The sequence below is a fragment of the Nomascus leucogenys genome, chromosome 12 (assembly GCF_006542625.1).
Source record: "Nomascus leucogenys isolate Asia chromosome 12, Asia_NLE_v1, whole genome shotgun sequence".
NCBI classification, from domain to species: domain Eukaryota; kingdom Metazoa; phylum Chordata; class Mammalia; order Primates; family Hylobatidae; genus Nomascus; species Nomascus leucogenys.
Genome location: NC_044392.1, coordinates 20,306,614 through 20,331,629, shown reverse-complemented (window position 1 = coordinate 20,331,629; position 25,016 = coordinate 20,306,614). Strand labels below are relative to the sequence as shown.

The 25,016-nt window shown below is 41.3% G+C and overlaps 1 protein-coding gene across 4 annotated transcripts in view; it reads left to right on the top strand.

Moving 5' to 3' along the window:
• The first annotated feature begins 4,530 nt into the window (after nt 1-4,530).
• Nucleotides 4,531-25,016, top strand: part of NRDC (nardilysin convertase) — a 90,500-nt gene continuing 70,014 nt past the window's right edge. For 3 of the 4 annotated variants that reach the window (XR_004032593.1, XM_030823898.1, XM_030823899.1), the window contains exon 1: nt 4,657-5,193. Coding sequence is in view for 3 of the 4 variants with exons in the window: in XM_030823898.1 (XP_030679758.1) it covers nt 4,853-5,193 (341 nt within the window). In the remaining variant the exon portion in view is untranslated. Of the gene's footprint in view, nt 5,194-25,016 lie in introns of all 4 variants that reach the window. The other variant, XM_004089797.3, reaches the window with a different exon arrangement.

Sequence of the window (25,016 nt, the reverse complement as noted above, 5' to 3'; positions counted from 1 at the left end):
TAAGTTCCTCAAGGCTTTCTCCTTGGGCCCTTTTTTGACTTCACAATCTCAGTGGAGGTGATCTCATTCAATAAGCTTTGGTTACCACCTAGAAACCAACAAACCTCAAATTTTTATCTCCAATTTAGGTCTCTTTTCTGAGCTTCAGACCTGATCTTCATCTGTGTGTCTCACAAATAACTCAAACTTAACATGTCCAAAACTGAGCTAGTATACTCTTCTCCTACCAAAACTGCTCCTTTTTCAGAATTTCCTGTTTACTGAGTTACTGGCACCATCATCGATCCATGCAGAAAACCAGACAGCAGGAAGTTATACCTAACACTTCTCTCCTTATTCTCCCACATCAAATCAATCACTACCTAAAACTGGGCAATTCTACTTCCTGAATACATATTATTTATCTACATCTTTCCATCGCCACTATCACTCCTCAAATCCAAGGTATCATCTTCTATTGCCTATATTACTTCAGCAGCCTTCTAACTGCTCTCTTTTCTTCCAGTCTTGCCTTTGCCCCCACCATCCAATGTTTTTCATACATGAGCCAGAGTGGTCTACTTGGAAAACACTTGTGATCATACCCTCTCTTTCCTTTTGTTCAACCATTATTTACTGAGTACCACAGTGTGCCAGAAACCATTCTAGAAGCTGGGGATCCAATGATATATAAAATAGATAAGGCAATGACCTCTTACTCATAGGAAGGTTCTGTATGATCTCAACCATGGACTCCTTTCCTCTTTGCTTCCAGATTAGTACACTACAATTTAGCCATACTGACTTGCTTTCTTAGGGCTTTCGAACAAGTATGTATATTCCTACACCCAATTCCTATACATTTTTCAAATGTTAATTTACATTTCCCTTATTTACCTTTTTTTTTTTTTTTTTCAGTTGGAGTCTCGCTGTTACCCAGGCTGGAGTGCAGTGGCACGATCTTGGCTCACTATAACCTCCGCCTCTCAGGTTTAAGTGATTCTCCTGCCTCAGTCTCCCGAGTAGCTGGGATTACAGATGCATGCCACCATGCTCAGCTAATTTTTTTTTTTTTTGTATTTTTAGCAGAGACAGGTTTTCAACATGTTGGCCAGGCTGGTCTCGAACTCCTGACCTCGTGATCTGCCCGCCTCTGCCTCCCCAAGTGCTGGGATTACACAGGTGAGCCACCACAGCTGGCCTATTTCCCTTCTTTAGAGAAACTCTCTGACCAGTCTAGGTCCCTTTGTATGTATCTTTCCAGAACTACTCACAATTATAAATTTAAAATTTGTGTGTTTGTTTAATGTCTGTCTCTCCCACTAGTTCTCTTTTATGTTCCAAGAGAACAGGGAAATTTCTTGTTCATCACTGTATTCCCAGTTTCTGGCACATATCATGAGCTCAATTTGTTGGTTGAATGAAGAATGGACTGCCTCACATGTGCTATGGAGTTAGAACTGTATTGGGCTCAGCATCAGAGGTATTTTTCCTGTGCGTGTTACCATATTTCTACAGTCTGGTAACCTTTAAGATTCAGAGACTTTTATTTTTATTTATTTTTGGGGGACGGAGTCTCACTCTGTCGCCCAGCCTGGAGTGCAGTGGCACAATTTCGGCTCACTGCAACCTCCGCCTCCTGGGTTCAAGCAATTCTCTGGCTCAGCCTCCTGAGTAGCTGGGATTACAGGTGCCCGCCACCACACAGACTTTTTTTTTTTGAGACAGAGTCTCGCTCTGTCACCCAGGCTGGAGTGCAGTGGTGCAATCTTGGCTCACTGCAACCTCCGCTAGAGACTTTTTTTTAAAGCAGCTCACACTCAGGATGCAATTTTTGTCTCTTTTTTTTTTTTTTTTTTTTTTTTTGGAGACAGGGTCTCACTCTATCACCCAGGCTGGAGTGCAGTGGCATGATCATGGCTTGCTGCAGCCTTGACCTCCTGGGCTCAGGTGATCCTCCCACCTCAGCCTTTCAAGTGGCTGGGACTACAAGCATGCAACACTACACCCAGCTAATTCTTTGTATTTTTTGTGGAGACAGGTTTTCTCTATATTCACTGGTCTCAAAATCCTGGGCTCAAGTGATCCACCTTCCTCGGCCTCCCAAAGTGCTGGGACTACAGACACATGCCATTGGATCCAGCCCATCTTTGTATCTAGTTAGAAAAATTTAATTAAAAACCACTGCTGTGAGCTAGGTGCACTAGTTTATGCCTATAGTAATCCCAGTGATTTGCGAGGCTGAGGTGGGACGATGGCTTAAGGCCAGGAGTTTGAGACCAGCCTGGATAGACATAGTGAGAACTCATTTCTAAACAAACAAACAAATAAAACCAACAACAACCCACTGCTCTGAAGAAGGGAAGTCTAGTGGAGTTGCTCAGTTTAAAAAGTGGTAAGTTCTTGAAAAGATGTATGGAAACAAACTGGGATATTTGAACAATATTTTTCAATTTACCTCATCTAATGCTCCAGTTTAGGTTCCATCATTTTCTACCTGAATCATTGTACCCTTCCTCCCTAACTCCTTATCTTCCGATTCCATACAATTTGTCTTCATTGCATTCATTGTTTTTTGTATATGTGAGACAAAGTAGCAAACATAAGAAGCCATGTCTGCTCATTCTGTTTACCCGCAGAATTTCACAAACTCTCTTGCCAGCAGAATTTCACAGCCTCAGTGACTGCGCACAGCCCTCCAGAATACCCTGAAGATAAGCAGGATACAGCACAAGTTCCCATGTCTCTTGCCTGAATCACTGCATTTTTAGAAAAGATAAATCCAATGATCCTTGACTTTGCCTCTTCCTGTACATTTCTGACAGGATTAATGACTATGCCTCCATGATCTATAAACATGTGTATTCTTCCACCTAAACCTTCATGAGATTTTGCTCTAGTGTAACTGCTGGGTACATTTTTTTCTTTTTTATTAGAGACAAGGTCTTGCTCTGTCACCAGGCTAGAGTGCAGAGGCACAATCATAGCTCACTGTAACCTCAAACTCAGGAGTTCCAGCAATCCTTTTACCTCTGCCTCTCCCGTAGCTAGGACTACAGGGATGTTCTACCGCGCCTTGCTTTTTCATGTGTGTGTGGAGACAGAGTCTTGATACGTTACACAGGCTGGTTGTAAATGCCTGGCCTCAAGCAATCCTTCTGCCTCAGCCTCCTTAATCACTGGGATTACAGGCCCAGCCTTTCTGAGCACATTTGATTTAACTTCCAGGCACATGCAGAGCGGCCACCACCTGTGTAGAAGCTGCGGGCTGAAACACTGCTTTGGAGCAGTCTAAAAAAAACTCTGACTCTCCCAGGTGGCAGTCCTCAGTAAGACTTCTGAAGAAAGCTAACTTGAATTATTTAAAAGCCTGATTTACTTTAGTTGACATATGTTACTGTTCCTTCCCATTAGAATGCAAGCTCCTCCAAGGCAAGGCTCTAAATTTTTGTTGTTGTTTAGACAGGCTCTGTGTCAACCAGGCTGGAGTGCAGTGTTGCAATCACGGCTCACTGCAGCCTCGACTTCCTAGACTCAAGCATTCCTCCTGCCTCAGCCTCCTGAGTAGCTGGGACCACATGCACGCATCACCAAGCCTGGCTAATTTAAAAAAAGAATTTTGTAGAGACGGGGGTCTCACTATGTTGCCCAGGCTGGTACCAAATTCCCGGGCTCAAGCAAACCTCCCGCTTTGGCCTCCCAAAGTACTAGGATTACAGGTGTGAGCTATCACGCCCAGCCTAAGGCAAGTTTTGTTTTGTTCATGGTTGTATTGCTTGCATTTGGAACTCAGAAGAGGCCTCGAAAACCTCGAAGATACAGTAAGTATCAACACATCTCCCTGCTTCACGTCTTTCTCCGCTCATTCATATGTATGAGCTAGGATCTCTTACCCCACAGTGTCAGTATAGTGCATCTTACTAATTTCGGCTGCTTTTTAGCTTTCATTTATGTTCGTATTTCCGTCACATTTTACATTGCTCACCAAAGACCACTGCTAGCGGGAAAAACTGGGAAAGGAGACTTGAAGGCAGCAGACGCTGTAGCTACTCGATAAAAATTGGCCGAATTTAACAGGTTGGAGGAGCTAAAAAATGTTTTCGCATAGAATAGTGAGCACATCCAGACTGGTCTTTTTAGCACTTTCTTAGGCCTTGAGGATGAAACCCCACCACTGTCGGGCCGACTGTAGGGTAAAGAAGAGCCAATTAGTATTTGCGGCGCCCGGGAGCAGCGTCCATCCGGCGGGTGTAGGAAAAGACTTCCGGCGTTCTGGTTTTTTACGTGCTGAGTCACAACCGAAGTCTCGCCCCGGGTCTGAAGGGTAGGGTACCCAAACTATGACACGAATGGGAAAATTTAAAACTTTGGAATTAATTCTCTGCACTCGTTTCTCAGTTTTCTTATTAGGGGAATATTTTTCTATGACACGCGGAGCACTACTCAGTGGTTACCACAAAACACTCCCCGCGTACGTCATAAACGCGCCGGATGCCCTTTTCCCGTCGTCCTCCGCGCCACTCTCTCCGCCTCTTCTCCCTCGCCCCGCCCACTTTGGGTTTCGAAATGTTCGCTGGCTGTTCCGAGAATCAGTCCGGGTCACGTTGGTTCCTCTCCTTTCCTGTTCTGATTGGTTGCTTACGTGAGCGTGACTACTTTCTTGCCTCATAATTGGCTGAAATCAGTAGCGTCATCGGCGGCCTGGAGGGCGGAGGGATGAGGGAAGTCGGCGTGAGGGAGACTGGGTTGGGGGAGGGGTTCAGGCCTGTTCCCCGCGGCTGCGGCAGCACCAGCGCCGGCCGCCACCGCCTCTGGAACGCGGAGGAGGTGGGTCCCGGGAAGCGGGATGTCCATCGCTCCAGTTTGGTGGTGAATGCTGAGAAGAGTCACTGTTGCTGCAGTCTGTGCCACCCGGAGGAAGTTGTGTGAGGCCGGGCGGGAGCTCGCGGCGCTCTGGGGAATCGAAGCGCGGGGTCGGTGCGAAGACTTTGCTGCTGCCGGACCCTTTCCTATTCTGGCCATGCCTGGAAGGAACAAGGCGAAGTCTACCTGCAGCTGCCCTGACCTGCAGCCCAATGGACAGGATCTGGGCGAGAACAGCCGGGTTGCCCGTCTAGGAGCGGATGAATCTGAGGAAGAGGGACGGAGGGGGTCTCTCAGTAATGCCGGGGACCCTGAGATCGTCAAGTCTCCCAGCGACCCCAAGCAATACCGGTGAGGGAGGAGGCTTGCAATGGGGAGGCGAACAGTGTGCCGGTTTCTCTGTCGGTGCCGCCGTCACTTCTTGTCTCCATGTCTCCCAGTGGAGCAACAGGGCACACTTTCCACTCCAAATGTTTTCATGGGTGGAGGTGGCAGGCGTGATTAGAGGCTTCCCTGTGGTGTCAGCTGGGCAAGTGGGAGATCTTGGGTTCTAAGATGTCAGAATGGGAGAAGCTTTTCGAGTCATTTGAATACAGTCGCTAAAGCAAGAATGGAGGTTTCTTTGAGGAACGCAGCCTGAATGGTGAGGGAGTCTTGATATTATGTTACCAGGAAAGGTTGACGGAGTTGGATACTTTAATTTTGGAGGACAGGGTATTTAAGGGGCGTATTATCACTATCCAAAATATTTGAGGGACACTTAAGTGGTAGGTGAAACTAGTGGACGAAAGTTACCAGAGGATGGTGTGGCTTCAGTAAAGTAACTTTGCATCATACTTGGTCTAAGTTGAAGTGGCTTGTTTCCGTGGGTAGTTCTCCGTTACCAAAATGGTTGGGCGACCTCTTCCAGGAATATATTAGAGAGGACTTGGGTCTCAGTTGGGTGAGTTTCTTCTAATCTTGAAATTCTCTACTTTTGGTTTGTGCAGGAGTCCTCTAAACATTTCTAATAATTGGTGATTCAGTCCCCACCTGAATTATTTCCCTCAGAGGTAGCTTATTTCATGGAGTATCATGACTATGATGTATCTTGTGTGTGTGCGTGCTTGTGTTTTAATAAGAGTCTGGGTCTTGCGATGTTGCCCAGGCTAATTTCAAACTCCCGGGCTTAGGGAATCCTCCTGCCTTGGCCTCCCAAAGTACTGGGATTACAGGCGTGAGCCACTGTGCCCGGCCTGGACTTTGATGTATTTTAAATAGAGTTCATATTGTCCAATAACTTCGTTGAACAGGTTGAGGAAATTGAGACCCAAAGAGTTTGCTTCTTGCTCAGAATCACACAGCTAAATAACAGAGCTGGTATGATGACCCCTACTATCTGACACCAAATTCAGTGTATCATTTGCTGATTTTTTTTTTTTTTTTTTTTTTTTGAGACGGAGTCTTGCTCTGTCACCAGGCTGGAGTGCGATCACTGCAACCTCCGCCTCCCGGGTTCAAGCGATTCTCCTGCCTCAGCCTCCCCAGTAGCTGGGACTACAGGTGCTCGCCACCACGCCCGGCTAATTTTTTGTATTTTTAGTAGAGACGGGGTTTCACCATATTGGCCAGGATGGTTTCTATCTCTTGACCTCATGATCCGCCCGCCACTTCTCCCAAAGTGCTGGGGTTACGGGCATGAGCCACCGCGCCCAGCCCATTTGCTGATTTTTTACAAAGTTCTTGCTCATGTGAATTGAAAGCTGAAGGATTCTAGTTCTAAATTTGTTATAAGCCCCTACAGCATTAGCGCAAGAAAGAACTTTATAATCTTTTCCACTTCCCACCACACGTCTTTGACAGATGACACTTAGCTCCAAGTTCAGGACCAGCCTAATTTCTCCTTTCACTTCAAGTTTAGATATATTTTCTCCAGGCTGCCAGAGTCAAGAGATCTTTATAAGTGAGCTAAACTTTCATTCTCATCAAAGATGTGGTTGTACAGGTTGAGTATCCCTAATCCAAAAATCCAAAATGCTCGGAAATCCAAAACTTTATGAGCGCCAACATGACACCACAAGTGAAAAATTCCACACCTGACACCTTTGCTTTTTGATGGTTGGTTCATGTACACAAACTTTGTTTCATGCACAAAATTATTAAAAACATTGTATAAAATTATCTTCAGGTTATGTGTATAAGGTATATATGAAACATAAATGAATTTTGTATTTATACTGCGTCCCATCCCCAAGATAACCTCACTATGTATACGCAAATATTCCAAAATCCAAAAAAATCCAAAATTTGAAATACTTTTGGTCCCGAGTGTTTCGGATAAAGGATACTCAACCTGTACTGGCAATGTATAAATGAGCAAGTTGAAAACTTGATAAAAGGTGCTTAGTTTTTGCCTTCCAGATCAAATGTTCAATAATGGTTTCAGGGTTTTTTCTTGCCTATATAAAGTTATATAATAACTAATGTTTATGGAGTCTACACTATGTTTCAGCTACTGTTGTAACTGTTTTAGATGTGTTATTTCATTTACTGACCTCATTTTTGGTAAATTTGTTTGATAAATACCTGTTAAGTCCTACTGTGTGCTAGGCACCAAGCTAGATTAAATATTTTCTGAAACTTGGTCAAATATAATGTAATAAATAACATGTTAGTCTGGGTGAATATACAAAAATGATTGAGCTAGTACCTTCCTTCAGGGAGCTTACAATATTAGAGAGGGACACAGACACATAAAAAAAAAAAATAAAGGCTGTTGTGGTGGCTCATGCCTGTAATCCCAGCACATGGGGGCCGAGTTGGGAGGATCACTTGAGCGCAGGAGTTCGGGACCAGCCTGGGTAACATAGTGAGACCCTGTCTCTACACAAAAAAAATTAGCCGGGTGTGATGGTGTGTGCCTGTAGTCCCAGCTACTTGAGAAGCTGAGGTAGGAAGATTCCTTAGCCTGGGAGGTTGAGGCTGCAGTGAGCCATGATCGTGCCACTGCACTCCAGCCTGGGTGGCAGTGAGACAGTCTCAAAAAACAAATAAATAAAATTAGGGCATTAAAGTTTTATAGAAGCCATAATGGAGGTATGTCCTAGATATATTGAGGAATGAAATACGTTGATAAATTCCACCGGGGGAGAAAGGAAAGACTTCAAAGAGGAGATAATGCTTAAGAGTTGTTCTTTGAAAATTGTTGCGTTTTTGTCTTTATATGGCTTTTGCCAAGTCATTGTCCTTCTTAGTGTCTCAGCTTATTTTAAAAACGAAGGGGGTTGGTTAGAACAGCAGTGTTTTTCAATAACCCTCCCCTTTCAAAAGAGCAGTTCTTCCGTATTACCTGTTTTATATACTGGAGTTTCAATTAGACTTTTGAAGAAAATATGTTATTAGTTTAAAATAAAGGTGGAAAACCTCAGGACTAGGTGATCTTTAAAGACTTATCCAAATTCAATTCTATGAATTTTTGTAACCAGAAACACACTCAGACGCATCTGCAGCCCACAGAGCTGAATTATCCTTCCAGATTCTGCTGAGATATTCCCTCTGTGAAGTCTTTCTAGGCAGAACTAATTCCTCCTTCCATTGTATTTCAGTAGGATTTTGTACATGATCCATTACAGTATATAGCATCATATTATATATCTTTTGAATAAGTACCAGAGGAGGACCCATTTAGAGGAATATTGTGGTGAAATAATACCTTGAAAGATTTACCAGTCTGCATTTATTAATAGCCTGCGGAATTTTACTTCAGCATATGTGTAATTTGTATTCCGGTTTTTTGAAATGTTGGGCATATTTCCAGGACACCTATTATGCTTTTATAGGGATCTGTATTAAATGCTTACGAAGTATTGATTCCCTTCCCTTCTGGAAGGGTTAAGGGACTTCAGGTTGGGAATTGATATTCAAATTTTTATTGGTGTTGAGTGGAAATTCTAGTTGGGCAGGATTAGTAGTGGTGTATTCTATTTATTTTTTATTTTTATTTTTATTTTTGAGATAGGGTCTCACTTTGTAACCCAGGCTGGAGTGCAGTGGTGCCATCATGGCCCACTGCAGCCTCGACCTCCCAGGCTTAGGTGATCCTTCCACCTCAGGCTCTCCAGTAGCTGGGACTACAGGCACGTGCCATCATGCCCAGCTAAGTTTTTGTAGGGATGAGGTTTCGCCATGTTGTCTAGGCTGGTCTCGAACTCCTGACCTCAGATGATCTGCCCTCCTTGGCCTCCCATAGTGCTGGGATTACAGGCACAGGTGAGCCACTGCACCTGGCCTGGCCATGGAACATTCTGAATAGTAAATTTTAACAATGAAGAACACTTAACGTTAGGTATTTTGGATTGACTAAAACAAGTACAGAGCACTTTCCATGTTTAACCTGCTTATAAAAAGACCTGTATTTCTATGGAGGAGGAAAGAACAAATGAAAAGGTATGTAAACTTCTTTTTTATTTTTTTTAACGATTAAAAAAAATTTTGAAACAGAATTTCAATTCATTGCCCAGGCTGGAGTACAGAGGCACCATCACAACCTGCCCCACCATGTCTGGCTAATTTTTGGGAGGCCGAGGCAGGCGGATCACGAGGTCAGGAGATCGAGACCACGGTGAAACCCCGTCTCTACTAAAAATACAAAAAATTAGCCGGGCGTGGTGGCGGGCGCCTGTAGTCCCAGCTACTCAGAGAGGCTGAGGCAGGAGAATGGCGTGAACCTGGGAGGCGGAGCTTGCAGTGAGCCGAGATTGCGCCACTGCACTCCAGCCTGGGCGACAGAGTGAGACTCCATCTCAAAAAAAAAAAAAAAAAAAAAAAAAAATGGAGGTAGGGGGCAGTGTCTCACCAAGTTGCCCAGGCTGGTCTCGAACTCCTGACCTCAAGAGATCTGCCCGCCTGTGCCTCTCAAAGTGCTGGGATTACAGGCGTGAGCTACCACGCCCGGTCAAAAAGGCATATAAACTTCTGAAGGGCAAGTCCTTCTAATTTAAATTTTGGTCAGACTTACAAGTGAGGAGATGATTATCTTAATAAATTTTCAGGCTGGGAGTGGGGGCTCACGCCTGTAACCCCAGCACTTTGGGAGGCGGAGGTGGGTGGATCATCTGAGGTCAGGAGTTCAAGACCAGCCTACCCAACATGGTGAAACCCTGTCTCTACTAAAAATAAAAAAATTAGCCAGTTGTAGTGTCAGGCGCTTGTAATCCCAACTACTTGGGAGGCAGAGGCAGGGGAATCGCTTGAACTTGGGAGGCAGAGGTTGCAGTGAGCTGAGATCGTGCCACTGTATTCTAGCCTGGGCAACAGAGCAAGACTGTCTCAAACATAAATACATAAATAAATAAATAAAATTTCCATATATTATAGAAAATAATGGGTGGGTGTATGCTGAATAAGTACAGGCTATTTCTGAATATTATGTTGTTTACTATTGTATGCTGTTGAACAGGAGGAGGATCACAATTCAAGTGAGTGGAACAGTTGCATTGAGAACACTAACATTTGTTGGCTTCCTGAATAGTTTGCTAGTGAAGTGGCTCACTTCTGAGCAGAAGGCTTTTGCTCACTTTGGCAGCACGTATACTGAGCAGAAGCCTTATACAAATCTGAGGTATCAGAGGAAAACTATATACCAGAAAAGAAGAGAACTTTTTTTTTTTTTTGTATTGGATGGGAAGAACAGGTTTATTTGTTGATATTTACAATGAAAACTCCTGGAACAGTAATGCTTCAATACGTGAGCCAGTAATTTCATTTGTGTGTGTTTCATTTCACATACACACAGACACACAAATATTGCTAAAATGATCACAAAATCTCACAGCTACGAAAGAAATCATTATGACTTCCATGTGTATAAATTCCATGAGATTGACAACAATTCCTTAGTCTGATACAAATGAACAAATGAATCTAAATCTCTTTTTTTTTGCACTCCCACTTGTAAAGGTAACCTAGGTGTTACTTCACGAGGTGCAAACTCATTTAACAAAGTAAGCGCTTTTAAGATTGAAATATGTTAAGTCTTATGAATACTAGTATAACTTTAATAAACATATCTTTTGTCTCTTACTGTTCCTTAGACTGATTTCCTTATTTTGTTTTGTTTTGTGTTTGAGACACTCTGGCTCTGTCACCCAGGCTGGAGTGCAGTGGCATGATCTCAACTCACTGCAGCCTGCGCCTCCCAGGTTCAAGCCATCCTCCCCACCTTGGCCTCCTAAGTAGCTGGGACTACAGGTGCACACCATCATGCCCAGCTAATTTTTGTACGTTTTTGTAGAGTTGGCTTTTGCTCTGTTTCCCAGGCTAGTCTCAAACTCCTGAGCTCAATCAGCCCACCTTGGCCTCCCAAAGTGCTGGGAGTACTGGCATGAGCCACTGCACCCGGCCTGACTGATTTCTTTAATGTGGGCTGATGGGCTAGTAAGAATAGAAAGAGTATATATTGTTTCTAACTGAAATTGTGTGTGTGTGTGTGTGTCTGTGTGTTTTAGGAAAATAAGATTTAGTGTTAAAAAGCTCTCTGTTGGCCAGGTGCAGTAGCTCACACCTGTAATCCTAGCACTTTGGGCGGCCAAGGCAGGCGGATCACCTGCCTCTGTCTCAAAAAAACAAAAACAAAAAAAGCTCTCTGTTTTTCTGGCTGGGCGCAGTGGCTCACGCCTGTAATCCCAGCACTTTGGGAGGCTGAGGCTGGCAGGAGTTGAAGACCTACCTGGTCAACATGGTGAAACCCTGTCTCTACTAAAATACAAAAATTAGCTGGGTGTGGTGGCGGATGCCTATAATCTCAGATACTGGGGAGGCTGAGGCAGGAGAATTGCTTGAATCCGGGAGGCAGAGGTTGCAGTAAGTCGAGATCGTGCCCACTGCACTCTAGCCTGGGCCACAGAACCAGACTCTGTCGCAAAAAAACAACAAACAAAAACGCCCTGTTTTTAAGGAACTGAATGATGGTAAAAGCTCTTTTGCTTTTAAGCTTATGATCTGCTATAGGAGAGTCAGATACTGAAACTGAAATGCATTAAATATAATAGGTGCTAGAATAGGGATATGTAAAGTATGACTTTTTGTTTTGTCATTTGTGTTTCTAGTTTGCTATCTACTGGTTATGTGACCTTTAGCAAGTTAACTAATGTCTCTAAGGCTAAGGATCTTCATAAGGACACAGAATAAGAGCAACCTGTAAACAATTGAAATTGAAAAGGAGCAGTTGGGAAGCAGGTGATAGTGGCTTTTTTTTTTTTTTTTTAATGAACCAGTGGAGGAGAATGCTTGAAGCAAGGAGCGATGATAGATAAAACTGAGAGGTCAAGTAGTACTAGGACTGAGTCTCTTTTGGAGACTCAATAAATTATTACTGGTGAAAGCAGTTTCAAAGGAATGGTATGGAGGCAGAAACCAGATTGTAGTGAGTTAAGGATGAATGGAGAGTGAGAAATTGATTGATTGAGATGGAGTCTTGCTCTGTCACCCAGGCTGGAGTGCAGTGGCGTGATCTCGGCTCACTGCAACTTCCACCTCCCGAGTTCAAGCAATTCTCGCGTCTCAGCCTCCCAAGCAGCCGGGATTACAGGCATGTGCCACCATGCCCAGCTAATTTTTGTGTTTTTAGTAGAGAGGGGGTTTCATCATCTTGGCCAGGCTGGTTTTGAACTCCTGACCTCAAGTGATCCGCCTGTCTCAGCCTCCCAAAGTGCTGGGATTACAGGCTTGAGGCACCACGCCCGGCCAAGAGTGAGAAATTTTGAATGGTGAGGTACACATTGTTTGGTTTTAAAGGGGAAGGGATGAGAAGAGATTTTAGGATAAAAACAGTACATTGTAGCAAGAGAGTGTTTTTTTTAAGATGAGTAAGAGGTGAGCATGTCTTGCTTGAGAAAAAAAGAATCAGTAGAGAAGTTGAAGATACAGACAGTAATAGATTACTAGTAATAGTAATAGATTCTTAGATAGTTGTGAGGTGACAGGATTAATCTTAAGAACATACCCAGAGAGACTCATTTTAGAGAGACGAGAAAATGTCTTCACTTAAAGTGAAGGAAGTTGTAATGAGTGTGGATGCAGGCAGTGAAAACTTGAAAGGGTGACTTTCCCCTCTTATTTGTAAAGTAGTCATTGAAATGTACTTAGGTGGTCCTCTGGGAAACTAGGGGAAATAGTGGGATGCATAGGGGAAGCCTTGAGTATGAAGGTTTGAAATGGCTAATGTAGTAAATGGGTGAAGTATATACGTGGTAAATACTAAGAAAATCTGTGGGTTCTTGAGCATGAAAATGATAAAAGTAAGCAGTAAAGCAGTAGTTTAAATCCATAGGATGTGGCAGACTGGTTTAAGAATCAGTTATAATTGTGTGTTGACACAAATGGTACTAGTCTTTCTGTAGCTGATGTGTTCCCCTCTTCACTTTTCTTTTTGCTTTCCACTTAATTCACTTTAAATGTTTGCTAGGCTAAATGCCCATGAGTATGGAGATCATGTCTGTTTTATTCACTCAAGGTCCAGTACATTTTAGGTTCTCAAATAATATTTGTAGAATGTATGAATGTATGAGTGCTTACATGCCAGGCATTTCCACAGAACTCATGGGGATATTTTGCCAGAAATTTCTTAGATTAAAATTGTATTCTGAAGCTGGGCACAGTGGCACATGCCCATAATCCCAGCTACTTGGGAGGCTCAGGTGGCAGGATGGCTTGAGCCCAGGAGTTTAAGACCAGCCTGGGCAACAAAATGAGATCCCTCCATCTCTTAAAAAAAATTTTTTTAAGTGTATTTTGGCCAGTTTTAAAGCAATTGATTTTCAGAGAAAATGAATGTGGACAGGTTACAGAGGTGCAAATAATACAAATACTACAAATGCATATGCTGATATTGTATATTTTATGTGGAAGCTTGTGCTTAACATAGTAAGCACTCAAATGTTAGCTATTACTGTTTTTATATGTTTACAGTTATTGGATAAGGCCATGAATAAAGCTTGCTTTGTAGCATTTTTTGTAGTAGTAAAAAGTTGGTACAACTTTATTTTCCATTGGTTGAATAAAGATTAAATTATGATACAGTTTTACAATGAAAATAATACATAGCTATAAAAAAGGTTAGGTGATTTTATATATTGAAATAGATCTCCTCTGATTTATTGTTGAATGAAAACTAGTGGCAAAACAAAATGTATAATTCCATTTTTAAAAGGAAAAAACGTTACTGTTATATGTTTACTTAAATTATAGTTTTTAACGTATTCATATGTATGTACAGAAATGATTATGGATGGTATTCAGCAAGCTTATTTCTCTGGGGAAAGGAAGGTGAGATTTAACTTTTGTTTTATTTATTTTTTAGTAATTACAAGAAGATAAGTGTTAAATAACAATAAAGAAGTATTATGTGGTCATCATAGGGAAGGAACTTTAGATAAAAAGAAAATTTAAGAATTCCTGGCTGGGCGCGCTGGTTCATGCCTGTAATCCCAGCATCTTAAGTCAAGGCAGGAGGATCGTTTGAGATCATGAGTTTGAGGCCAGCCTGGGTAACAAAACAAGACCCTACCTCTACAAAAAATTAAAAAATTAGCTGGGCTGGGTGGTGTGCACCACCAAGCTGGTGTGGTCCCAGCTACTTGGAAGGCTGAGGTAGGAGGATGGCTTCAGCACAGGAGTTTGAGGTTGTAGTGAGCCATGATCACACTGGTACACTCCAGTGTGGGCAACAGAGTGAGACCCTATCTCGAAAAAAGAGAATTCTCCATAATTATTCTACCCTGCATTAACCAATGGTAACATTTTAAATAATTTCTATGCCTTATTTTATTTTTTGAGATGGTGGCTCACTCCATCTCAGGATGCAGTGCAGTGGTGTGATCTCAGGTCACTGTAACCTCCACCTCCCAGGCTCAAGTGATCCTCCCACTTCAGCCTCCTGAGTAGCTGGGACTACAGGCACGCACCACCACACCTGGCTGATTTTTGTAGAGACGGGGTTTCATCATGCCACCCAGCCTGGTCTCGAATTCCTGGATCCTGGAGTCAAGTGATCCTCCTGCCTTGATCTCCCAAAGTGCTGGAATTACGGGCATGAACCACTGTGCCCAGCCAGACAGTACTGTTATTACATGATAGATTTAAGTGCTATTCTATGAAAATACATTACTGAGCAGGTACTAAGCAGTAATTAGAGTATAAATGGATTGTATTCTCTCATTTTATTCCTTCTAACAAACTTCTCATAATGGCAGGTAATGTCCAAGGCCTTCTATTTTGTTCTTAACGTTCTATCTTCATCTTCATCTTCTGTTGTGCTATTTTATGCTCCTTTTCTTGGCACATGTTTTGTTTGGTCATATTTGCTTTTTGAATTCATGCATGAGTATCTCCTCTCTTCTTTTCCTTCAATTGTCCCTTCCCACATGTAGTTAGTGACTCTTGTGTGGCCCTCTAGCAATGTTTTTTTCCAAGCGATTTCATATTTTTGTAGTTATTAGTTGTCTTTCCACGCTATTATGTTGAAATTTTTGAAGGGAGGGAATTTGTTTCTTTTAGTCTTTGCATACCTTCTCTTCTGTTACTAATAAATGAATAGTCTGTACTCCTAAGACCTATCTCTACTCTCCAGTTGTGTACTGGATCCCATCTCCTTACACCTTTTATGTTCCACTAATTATTCCAGCAATTGTTCTCCTTCCATCCTGCATCATCAGTTTGTCTTTTGCTGGATCATCCCCAGGAGCATACGAATATGCTGTAATTGTTTCCATCTTCAGGAGAAAAAATTTCTTTATTCTGTATCCCCTTGGAGCTATGTCCTTCTAGCTATTCAGTTTCTCTGGTAACTCTGTAGCAAAACTTGTTGAGTTATCTGTACTTGCAGATTGTAATTCATCTGTTCCCATTATTTCGTAAGCTCACTCAGAGTAGACTTCTGCCACTATTGTTACACTGAAATAGCTAGTTCAAGGCCACCAATATCTTTACATTAGTCAATTCTCAAGTTATCTTACTCAACCTATCAGCATCATATTGCATAGTTCACCATTCTTTCCTTCTTGAAATGCTTTGATCAGTTGACTTTCAGGTCACCACTGTTTATAGTTCTCTTTCTGCTTATTCACAGATCTCTTCTCATTTCCCTGACTTCTAAATTTTGGATTATCTAGGGCTCAATTTTCAAACTTCTCATCTACCCTTACTCCGTATGTTGTCCGGTCTCATGACTTTAAATATCAGCCTGTATAAAATAAGTTTTGTTTTCCTACCTCCATGTTTTTTCTTACTCTTTTTTTTTTTTTATAGCACTTATTGTCATTTGACATAAATTTACTTGTGCATTGTCTTTCTGCTGCACTGGAATGTTTCATCACAAGGGCAAGGAATTAGTTTTGTTTACTGCTTATATCCCCAGTGCCTAGAATAGTGCCTGTTTTAAACTCTTGCTTCTATTTCTGTCTTCTTCCTTTTCTCCTTTGGCTTGTTACATAAGGATATACTTTTCAGTCTTTTTTTTTTTTTTTTTGGTTACTTTATTTCTTGCTTTTTGTCTGGATCAAAACATAATGTTTAGGCTGGGCACAGTGGCTCATGATGCCTGTAATCCCAGTGCTTTGGTAGGCTGAGGCAGGAGTATTGCAGGAGCCCAGGAGTTTGAGGTTACAGTAAGCTATGATCACGTCATTGTGCTGCAGCCTGAGTGACAGACTGAGACTCTGTCTTTGAATATATATATGACATATATGTATATATAAAACATACATATATATAGAAACAAAACCTTACAGATACAGTTGAAGCCCTCTTTATATTGCCTCTTTCCATTACCTTCTCTGCCTTCTTTTTTCAGTGTTAACCATTATCTAAATTTCATGTATATACCATACTATTTCTATCTATAGTTGTATACTTTTTATTAAACATACTTTTTAAACAGTATATATCATTGTTTTTGCATGTTTTAAAGCATTATAGAAATAGAAAAGTATCACATTAGATGTCTCATAATCTTTTTTTTTTTGGTTTAACATTGCTTTTGAGATTTATCCATGTCAATAAGTGTAATACTAGTTATTTGTGTTAACCAATGTTTAATATTTTGTTGATGAATACATCATTATCTATTTTCCTATTGTCATTTGGTTACAATTTTCTGTTATATTTCATTTTACGACTATGCCACAATTTAGCTTTTTTCTTTTTGTTTTTCATTTAAGTTGTTTCTGGCGTTTCAGAGGACTGTCTATGGTTCCTTGTGCACACATTTGAGAATTTATCTAGGGCACATACCTATGAGTGAAATGATACCTATAAGTGAAATGACTGGGCATACTCATTTTTAACCTCACTAGATATTACCATTAGTACTCTTCTAATGGGTTGTGCTCTTTTACATTGACACCAATAGAACATGAGAGTTCCTGCTTCTTTACGTTCTTACATTTTTGGCAGTTATTGATATTGTTAGTTTTTTTCTTTTTTTTTTTAAAGATAAGATCTCACTCTGTTGCCCAGGCTGGAGTGCAGTGGTGGAATCATAGCTTACTGTAACCTAGAAGTCCTGGGCTCAAGGGGCCCTCCTGCCTCAGCCTCTGGAGTAGCTGGGACTGCCACCACATCCAGCTAATTTTAAAAAATTTTTCCTTTTTTTTTTTTACTTGAGATGGAGTCTTGCTCTGTTGTCCAGGCTGTGCAGTGGCGCGTTCTTGGCTCACTGCAACCTCCGCATCCTGGGTGTAAGTAATTCTTCTGCCTCAGCCTCCCGAGTAGCTGGAACTACAGGTGCCTGCCACCATGCCCAGCTAATTTTTTTTTTTTTTTGTATATTTAGTAGAGATGGGGTTTCACCATGTTGGCCAGGATGGTCTCGTTCTCCTGACCTCCTGATCCGCCCTCCTTGGCCTCCCAAAGTGCTGGGAATACAGGCGTGAGCTATCATGCTTGGTCGATATTGTTAGGTTTTAAAAAAATTACTATCTGTGGAAAATTGTATTTCTCACTTTTTTTTAAAGGCTAGTCAAAGTGAAGCAGTGGGAGTGGAGAAGGCATCATTTAGTTGTGAATACCACTGTACTCAGATCAGCCTATATTTTTCTTTCTTAAAAAACCTTTTTAGGCTGGGCACAGTGGCACATGCCTGTAATTCCAGCACTTTGGGAAGTCAAGGTGGGCGAATCACCTGAGGTCAGGAGTGCAAGACCAGCCTGGCCAACATGGTAAAACCCCATCTCTACAAAAATACAAAAATTAGCCAGGCATGATTATGGGTGCCTGTAATCCTGGCTACTCGGGAGGCTGGGGCAGGAGTATTGCTTGAAGCCGGGGAGGCGGAGGTTGCATGAGCCATGATCGCGCCATTGCACTCTAACCTGGGTGACAAAGCGAGACTCTGTCTCAAAAAAGAAACCGAAAAACTTAAAAAATTTGTATTTCCCCTTATTACTAATAAGATCAGGCATTATTTCATACTTTCTAGACATCAGGATTTCTCCTTTTATGAATTGCCTGCTTTTCTGTTGGGTTTTTTCTTTTTATAAATTTGACTTGTAAAAATTCATTTTATTTTGAATGCTAATTTTTTGTTGATTATATGAGTTGCAAATGTATTCTCTAAGTCCATAGCTTACGTTTGCTCCTTGTTTATAAAGTCAAACATTTAATCAGTTATTGATCTTTTATGGTTTGCACTTTTTGTATCTTATTCTAAAAATTTTATTATAGTTTTTTACATTAAAAAATCTAATTTTTTTTTTTTTAAGACCAGGTCTCACTCCGTCACCCAGGGTGGGGTGCAGTGGCATGATCTCAGCTCACTGCAACCTCTGCCTCCTGGGCTCAAGTGACTCCCACCCCAGCCTCCTGCGTAGCTGGAACTACAGACGTGCACCACCACGCCTGGCTAATTTTTGTATTTTTAGTAGAGACAGGGTTTTACCATGTTGGCCAGGCTGGTCTCGAAGTCCTGGCCTCAAGTGATCCGCCCTCCTTGGCCTCCCAAAGTGCTGGGATTATAGGTGTGAGCCACCATGCCTGGCAAAAATCTAATTTTATTACTATTTAAAAAAATATGGATAACCAATTGTCCAGTCATACTTTTAAAAAAGTATAAATCCCAGAGATCACCAAATATTTTCTGTTAAAGTTCCAGCTAATAAATACTTTGGGCTTTGTCAGTCAGGAGGCGAAATTGAGGATATTATGTAAGTACTTGTATATCAAAAAAGAAAATAAATTTCTGCAAATTTTTGGTGAAAATTTTTATGAAATTCAAAATATAGTATGTTTTTTGGTAATACAGTTCTAGTAAGAATGATGGAATTGTTTTTATTGGGATAACATTTTGCTTTATTGGGATCAAAATTAAGTGTTCATCAGTCAGTTGCCAATGTTCATCTGTTAAATCTGATTTGCAATGAGATTTTACATATCTTATCTTTGAAAATGTCTTTCCACATAGCTAGGTACCGCCAATATATTAATATTGAAATACTAATAGCAATCTATGAGTACAGATGGTCCCTAATTTATGTTGGTTCAACTTAGGGTTTTTCCACTTTCCATGGTGCAAAAAAGTGATATGCATTCAGTAGAAACCGATCTTTGAGTACCCATATGATCTTTCTGTTTTTCACTTCAGTGTTGTATCAGTAAATTACATGAGATATTCAATGCTTCATTATAAAATAGACTTTGTGTTGGATGATTTTCCCCAGCCGTAGGCTATGTAAGCATTCTGAGCATGTTTGAGATAGGCTAGGTTAAGCTATTGATGTTCAGTAGGTTAGGTTAAATGCATTTCCAATTTACAATATTTTCAACTTAAGATGGGTTTTTCAGGACCTAACCCTGCTGTAAGTCGAGGAGCATCTGTATGTGACTTTAATTGAGCATATTCATTGCTTGGAAAACATTTATATAATTCTATTAGATTCTTCTCATATTTTTTCCTTTTAACATTATTACAGATTAAATAGATCAAACACTATAGATCAGTCACTTCCAATTAAATTAGGTGCGATCTCCTCAATTGCACAGTTAATCGGACTTTGAAATATGGAAGTTTCTTTGTGGTTGCAACAAGGTCTGGAAGGCACTGTTGAAACTATAGTTTGTGGGGGAATGGAGGTATTGCTTCTTGTTTTAACTTTTTATAGCACAGGAAGTATATGAAGTAGCTTGCCATTACTTGTGATTCAAACATCATTGTTGATTGAAATGACTTAAATACTGTTTTGTCTTGTAATTTTAGGTTGAATTCATTAAAGAAACATTATTAAATCTGCACCAAAAGCTAATTTTTTTTTTTTCTTGAGACAGAGTCATGCTCTGTCACCCAGGCTGGAGTACAGTGGTGCAATCTTGGCCCACTGCAGCCTCTGTCTCCCGGGTTCAAGTGATCCTTCTGCTTCAGTCTCCCAAGTAGTTGGGACTACAGACGTGCGCCACCATGCCCAGCTAATTTTTGTATTTTTAGCAGAGACGGGGTTTCGCTGTGTTGGCCAGGCTGGTCTTGAACACCTGATCTCAAGTGATCCGCCTGCCTTGGCCTCCCAAAGTGCTGGGATTACAGGTGTGAGCCACCATGCCTGGCCTCGTTTTGAACTTCTCTGAAGAAATTCAACAGTGATGTGATACTTTGTTTTAAATTTTCTACTTCTTCTGGTTATTGCTTGTTTTTTTTTTTTTTCACACAGAGTCTCACTCTGTCATCCAGGCTAGTGTGCAGTGGCCTGATTTTGGCTCGCTGCAACCTCTGCCTCCCAGGTTCAAGCGATTCTCCTGCTTCAGCCTCCCGAGTAGCTGGGATTATAGGCATGTGCCACCACACCTGGCTAATTTTTGTATATTTAGTAGAGACAGGGTTTTGTTGTCCAGCTGGTCTCAAACTCCTGGCCTCATGTGATCTGCTTGCCTTGGCCTCCCAAAGTGCTGGGATTACAGGCATGAGCCACTGCTCCCGGCCTTTTTTTTTTTTTTTTTTTTTTTAAGACAGGGCCTCCTCAGTCTGTTCCTAGGCTGGAGTGCAGTGTCATGATCATGGCCCACTGCAGCCTAAACCTCCTGGCTCAGGCCATCCTCCCACCTCAGCCTCCTGAGTAGCTGGCACCACAAGTGTGTGTTACCACCTCGGGCTAATTTTAAAAATTATTTGCAGAGATGAGGTCTCCCTTTGTTGCCCAGGCTGATCTTGAACTCCTGGGCTCAAGCAATCCTCCCACCTCAGCCTCCCAAAATTCTGGGATTACAAGCATGAGCCACCACACTCAGCCTCTTTTTTTTTTCTTTTTTAGAGAGATGATCTTACTGTGTCACCCAGGCTGTACTGCAGTGGTGTCATCATAGCTCACTGCAGCGTCAAACTCCTAGGCTCAAGTCATCCCCCCGCCTGTGCTGCCCAAAGTGTTGGAATTACAGGCCTGAGCCACTGCTTCTAGATGGATGTTTTTTATTTGGGGCAAAAGCCCTATATATATATGTATGTATTTTTTTTACTAATTCTAAAACTGCTAACCCAAGCAGGACAAAATTTAATTGAATACCAAGAAAATAACCATGCCAGATTTTCATGCTAAATCAGCTAATACTAACATTGTTTAGATACGCAATTGGAATGAACTCCATGGTCCGAAGTCAAATTACCTATGATAACTCATTCTAATAAACAGTTCTATGCATCTAAATTGGAGAGACAAAATTGGCATTTAGGAGGATATTAAGTCCAGTGTTATCCATGGACTCATGGAGAACCTGGACCCACCTGGCCCTTCCTGAGTTGTCAAAGTTTCCATTACTAAAAGCTCTGCAGTCAGTGACTCATCACAGACGAGACTAAGTAATCCCAATTGAATATAAATGTGTACGTGTGTGTGGCGAATGTTCTAAATGCGAAAATGGTTTATGACCAGTGTTTGGTTTGTCAAACCCATAATCAATCCTGGGAAGATAATAAAAACTTCAGGTATATTTCTGCCCTGGTGGGCCATTTAAACATTTATAGAGGTATTTTCTTCACTTGTCCTTTTCAGTGTATGTTTTCAGGTGGTACAGAATCTTTCTCATGTGGCCAGGCACAGTGGCTCACCACTTATAATCCTAGCACTTTGGGAAGCCAAGGTGGGTGGATTGCCTGGGCTCAGGAGTTCAGGACCAGGAAACATGGTGAAACCTCGTCTCTACTAAAATTAAAAAAAAAAAAAAAAAAAAAAAAAGCCAGGCCTCATGGCACGCGCCTGTAGTCCCAGCTACTCGGGAAGCTGAGGCACAAGAATTGCTTGAACCTGGGAGGCGGAGGTTGCAGTGAGCCAAGATCGTGCCACTGCACTCCAGCCTGGGCAACAGAGCAAGACATTGTCTCAAAAAAAATAAAAGAAGAAATTTGATTATCTCTGTGGCAGAGTGAGACCCTGTCTCAAAAAAAAAAAAAAAAAAAAAAGTAATACCACTTGGGCAGCCGGGTGCAGTGGCTCACGCCTGTAATCCTCATACTTTGGAAGGCCAAAGTGGGTGGATCACCTGAGGTCAGGAGTTTGAGACCAGCCTGGCCAATGTGGTGAAACCCCATCTCTGCTAAACATACAAAAATTAGCTGGGCATGGTGATGCCCGCCTATAATCCCAGCTACTCGGGAGGCTGAGGCAGGAGAATCACTTCAACATGGGAGGCAGAGGTTGCAGTGAGTCAAGCTCGCGCCACTGTATTCCGACTTGGGTGACAGATTGAGACTCTGTCTCAAAAAAAAAAATACCACTTGGAACATCTTTGTCCATATAATTTTTCATACTCTGGACAACTTAATTGGGAAATATTAACAAAAGTAGAATAATTACGTCTAATTAATAAAGATGTTTTTAAGGCTGATACTGTCCCACACTATCTCTCTTGTAATATTCTAGCTACTATATTATAAAGGTGGTGATAAGAAGAGAAAGGAAGATTCTTGTAGGTAGCACTTCTCTGTTCCTTATTATTCTAGACACGTAAGTTTATACTGTGAATAAACATATTTTTGGTTTTGATTTAAAGTCACCCCCAGAAAAGTAATAGTAATTGCAACAGGAAGACCAATTGGAAGAAAACTTTTACTTTCTACTGGGGATGAAAAAGTAGATAGAAGTAAACTCTCCCGGTGACCAAGATGTATGTGAAATGCCATTTTAAGCTAGCTGTAGTGGCCAGAAGGCACTGGGAGAGTCGAGTAAGAGAAAGAGGTGGCAGTCTCTACAATGAGCTAACTGCGGCAGCAATGAACACAGAGGCAGCTATGAGTGTGAATGATAGACATAAGTCTGTATACAACTGTAGTTAAACTGTCTCCAGATAAGAAAGTTCTAGAGCAACTATCCTGTATTTTTGAAGAAAAAACAATTCTATCTGGGGAAGTTTTATTCTTTAGGAAGAAAAACTTACGGAATAGGAAAATCAATCCTATCTAAATCAACCCTGACTAGTCAACCCAAGTCAACTCCGAGTATCTCTGAGGTGAAAGATGAAGCATGCTGATGGGTCTCAAATCCAATCTTGTATGAATAAAATAAGCATCGGGGAAGCATAGATGTCATCTTCTAAGGCAAACATTCTGAGGATCTGGCAGCATAAATCCATCAATTAATTTATAATATAATTGGACACCACTATGGCCAAAGTGAAAGACACGGGCAAATCTGGATCACCTTACAATTTTCAAGATACCTTCAAGATCCCTCTTGTCCTGTTATGGCTGAGGGAAGCAGTGATGGGAGTAGGCACCATAGTCTGTAACCCCTCCCCTTCTGTCTCAGTACAGACAAAGCAGATGAGCTGGGGCTCTGGTAATCTCACACAGTTTACTTCATGCCAATTTTTACGCTCCATGAGATCCAGGTAAACAGAATGCTATGCATCTCCTACATCTAACTACATCATTTCTAAATACTTAGAAATATTTTAAGTTTTAATACTTAGAAGTATTTTAAGTTACACTTAGAAGTATTTTAAGTTACCGTAAAGACTTTGAAACTGTGACACAGTTACCCTCCCCTCTGATGTTTTTCCTGGTCATCCTGGGTCTCAAGTAGCCACATGGCACCCAAGATGGGTATGAAGGGCAGGTCCTGTCTGAGTCCTGAATTTACGCACCAGCTGTAGACCTCATGACAGAAGACAGAAATGGGAAGACAATGCCTGGAGGATGGAACCCTCCCAGAATAGCCAGGAGGCAAAGCTAGGGCAGGGGAAAAGGGGATATATTGGGCTTGATTCTGCCTTGCAGCTGGTGGCCTAGGCATTGAGAATGTGTCCTTATGCCTCACTGTGGGCATACATCCAGACCTCTGACTCCAGAGGCTCAAAACCAAAAACAATCAAATCAAGCAAGTATCAAATTATATTTAACTGATAATTTTGAAGCCATTTCTATTTTAGTAACAATTTAAACCTACCTTTATTTACTAAATATTACATACACGTAACACATATAGACACAGACACAAAGTCAGAAGCAGATATTATAGGTTTCATAAAAGATTCTCATTTGCTGGCTTTTAAATAGTTTTTCTTTTCCCCATTGAGACTATCATTCTTCCATTACCTGTTTCATTGCCCTAAGCAGTTGTTAGCTAGGCAACCTTAAATTTGCATTTCTAATGGGACAACTCTTAGGTGAAATAAGGTAGAAAATTTATATCTCAAAAGCACAACCTAAGACTTTAGGCGTACATATTGTACCATCGTTTGCTCAAACCAAGGAAAAAATGGTGTGAGTAAAATTTTAGTTAAGATGTCCAGAAAAGCACCTTAAACAAAGGTTTGACTTGTTACATAAATTTAAAACTATGGTAAAAGTTTCTAATATACACAGGAAGACACCCTTACAAATGGAGATTTCCTTTATAGATGTAAATTTCTTTTACAGAAGAGTTTCAGGATAGCCAGTTAAATGCCAGAAAGGTGTATTTTAGTTGGGTAGGTGGTTTATTTAACTTAGCTACTGTCTCTTAGCTAAAATTACTGAGTTCAGGGTAGATGGAGCCCACTGAGGAATAGGGCAAAGAAAGCATTACTCTGTGCTTGGACTCAGACTGGATAGATCTAAAAAAGAAGCAAGTCTGCTTTACCCACTGGTTTACATTTTATAAACATTTTATCCAGGATATCTTTATTTTCACCCTTGAGGCAGGATAGTATTTATGCCAAAAGTTTAGCAGATTTAATTTTTCTTG